Source organism: Crocuta crocuta, unplaced genomic scaffold (assembly GCF_008692635.1).
Source record: "Crocuta crocuta isolate KB4526 unplaced genomic scaffold, BGI_CrCroc_1.0 scaffold575, whole genome shotgun sequence".
Taxonomy (NCBI): domain Eukaryota; kingdom Metazoa; phylum Chordata; class Mammalia; order Carnivora; family Hyaenidae; genus Crocuta; species Crocuta crocuta.
Genome location: NW_027532001.1, coordinates 65,260 through 67,159, shown reverse-complemented (window position 1 = coordinate 67,159; position 1,900 = coordinate 65,260). Strand labels below are relative to the sequence as shown.

At 44.2% G+C, this 1,900-nt stretch overlaps 1 protein-coding gene across 1 annotated transcript in view; it reads right to left on the bottom strand.

Annotated features, from left to right (window-relative positions):
* Positions 1-1,338, bottom strand: part of CYLC1 (cylicin 1) — an 87,819-nt gene extending 86,481 nt beyond the window's left edge. The window contains exons 1-2 of the mRNA XM_077775300.1: positions 1,238-1,338; positions 1,029-1,152 (exon numbers count right to left, since the gene is read on the bottom strand). Of these exons, the coding sequence (XP_077631426.1) occupies positions 1,029-1,152; positions 1,238-1,338 (225 nt within the window). The remainder of the gene's footprint in view (positions 1-1,028; positions 1,153-1,237) is intronic.
* Between the last annotated feature and the right edge of the window lie 562 nt (positions 1,339-1,900).

Genomic DNA, 1,900 nt, shown 5'->3' with positions numbered 1-1,900 from the left:
CAAAGGAATTAATGGATGATCAGAAAATTAAGAAGAAATAACAAAAATACCTGGAAAGAAATGAAAATGAAAACACGACATTCCAAAACCTTTGGAATGCATCAAAAGGGATCATAGAGGGAAGTATATAGCAACTCAGGCCCACCCCAAGAAGCAGAAAAATCTTAAATGAGCAAACTATTCTTACACCTAAAGGAGCTAGAGAAAGAATAATAAATGAAACCTAAAGGCATCAGAAGGAAGAAAATGATAAACATAAGGGGAAAAATAAATGATTTAGAAAAAACATTAGAATAGATCAATGAAACAGGATTTGGTTATTTGAAAGAATTAATAAAATTTATAACCCCCAGCCAGACTTATCAAAAAGAAAAGGGAAAGGAACCAAATAATAAAATTATGAATGAAAGAGGAGAGATGACAATCAGAAACACAGAAATACAATTATAAGAGAACATTAGGAAAACTTATATGCCAATAAATTGGGCAATTCATAAAAATAAACAAATTCTTGAAAATATATAAACCGAGGGGAAGGGGCAAGATGGCGGAGAAGTAGGGAACTCCGTACATTGCACTCGCCCCTATATGTCGCACGCAAAAGACCTGAAGCCATAGGAACCCTTACAGAATCCAGGAGTTTGGGAGGAAAAGGAGACAGAGTCCGCTGAGAAAACCTTCCAATGTGAGTGCCAACTGGAGAAGATAAAATCGGACCAGAGACACAGAGGGACAGGGGCAGTCCACCTCTGCAGGGAGTTAGAGGGGAAAGAGTGTCCGAAACTGCTCAAGATACGGTCCCTGTCGCGGGGGAACAGAAAAGTCTCTGCTCGGGAAACAGAGGGAACCTGTTTCTCTCTCTCCAGCTGACCCTAGGCGGGACGCACTTGTCCCAGGCTATCCCCAGGAAAACAACACCCTGCACGCCAGCTCAACCTGGAGGGGCCACGCAGCAACCACGCCTTTGTGCTTCTGGCTTGGCTGGATCCCTAGAGGGGAGGCTAAGGGTTTAAAAATGGGAGATTTGCCTGTGAGTTTGTGTTTTGGATGATGACACACAGAGGGACCCGGTTTCCAGCTCTCCAGCTGACTCTAGGCAGGACGGACTCTTCCCAGGTGACCCCCAGATGAAACTGCTCTTTGCTCGCCAACCTGATTGGAGGAGATGGGAGCAACAGCTTTTGGCTCAATCCCCAGAGGGAAGGCAAGAGGCTTGGGACTGCCCTGAGGGGCTCGCCTGCGAGTTTGTGTTTCCTGCAATTTAGGTGGGGAACCCGGACTGGGACCTGGAAACAGGGCCTGGTCAGGGATATAAAGCACGGCCCACTTTGGCTGCATTCCCGGCACAGGGAGTTTACACATCCAAAAAAGTGAGTTCCAGCACTTGGTTCAAGAAGGGACTCGAGCGCCACCACTCTTCTCCCCACAACCGCCAGGTCAGAACTCCCACCCGATGCATTGGAACAAACCACACCCATCACTACGAGAGAGCTGCCATCCTGTTTTTTGTTTTTTGTTTTTTGTTTTTTAACTGGAGCACTTCCCTGATTAATTCTGGTCAAAGGCTGCTTAAACAGTCACATTTAATCCATTCTCTAGATGTAAATTCTATACCTACCTACCTTTTCATCTCTTTCTCTCAAGAGTAATCAGACTAGATAGTTTTTCTGGATAACACCACCGTCTTTCTCTCACCTCTTCAACCATATTCCACTCTTTTGCTCTTTGAAGAAAGCTTCTTATTCCTTCTGCCTGCTCATTTCATTTCCAATTTTACCTCATCTATACCCTGTCATTTCTCTCTTTCTCTATGTTCTTCAACCAGCACTGCATACACCCAGCTATTTATTTATAGCTGGGAAATCTGTTTATATGCTTTAAGCTGTTCTTTGTCTATTGG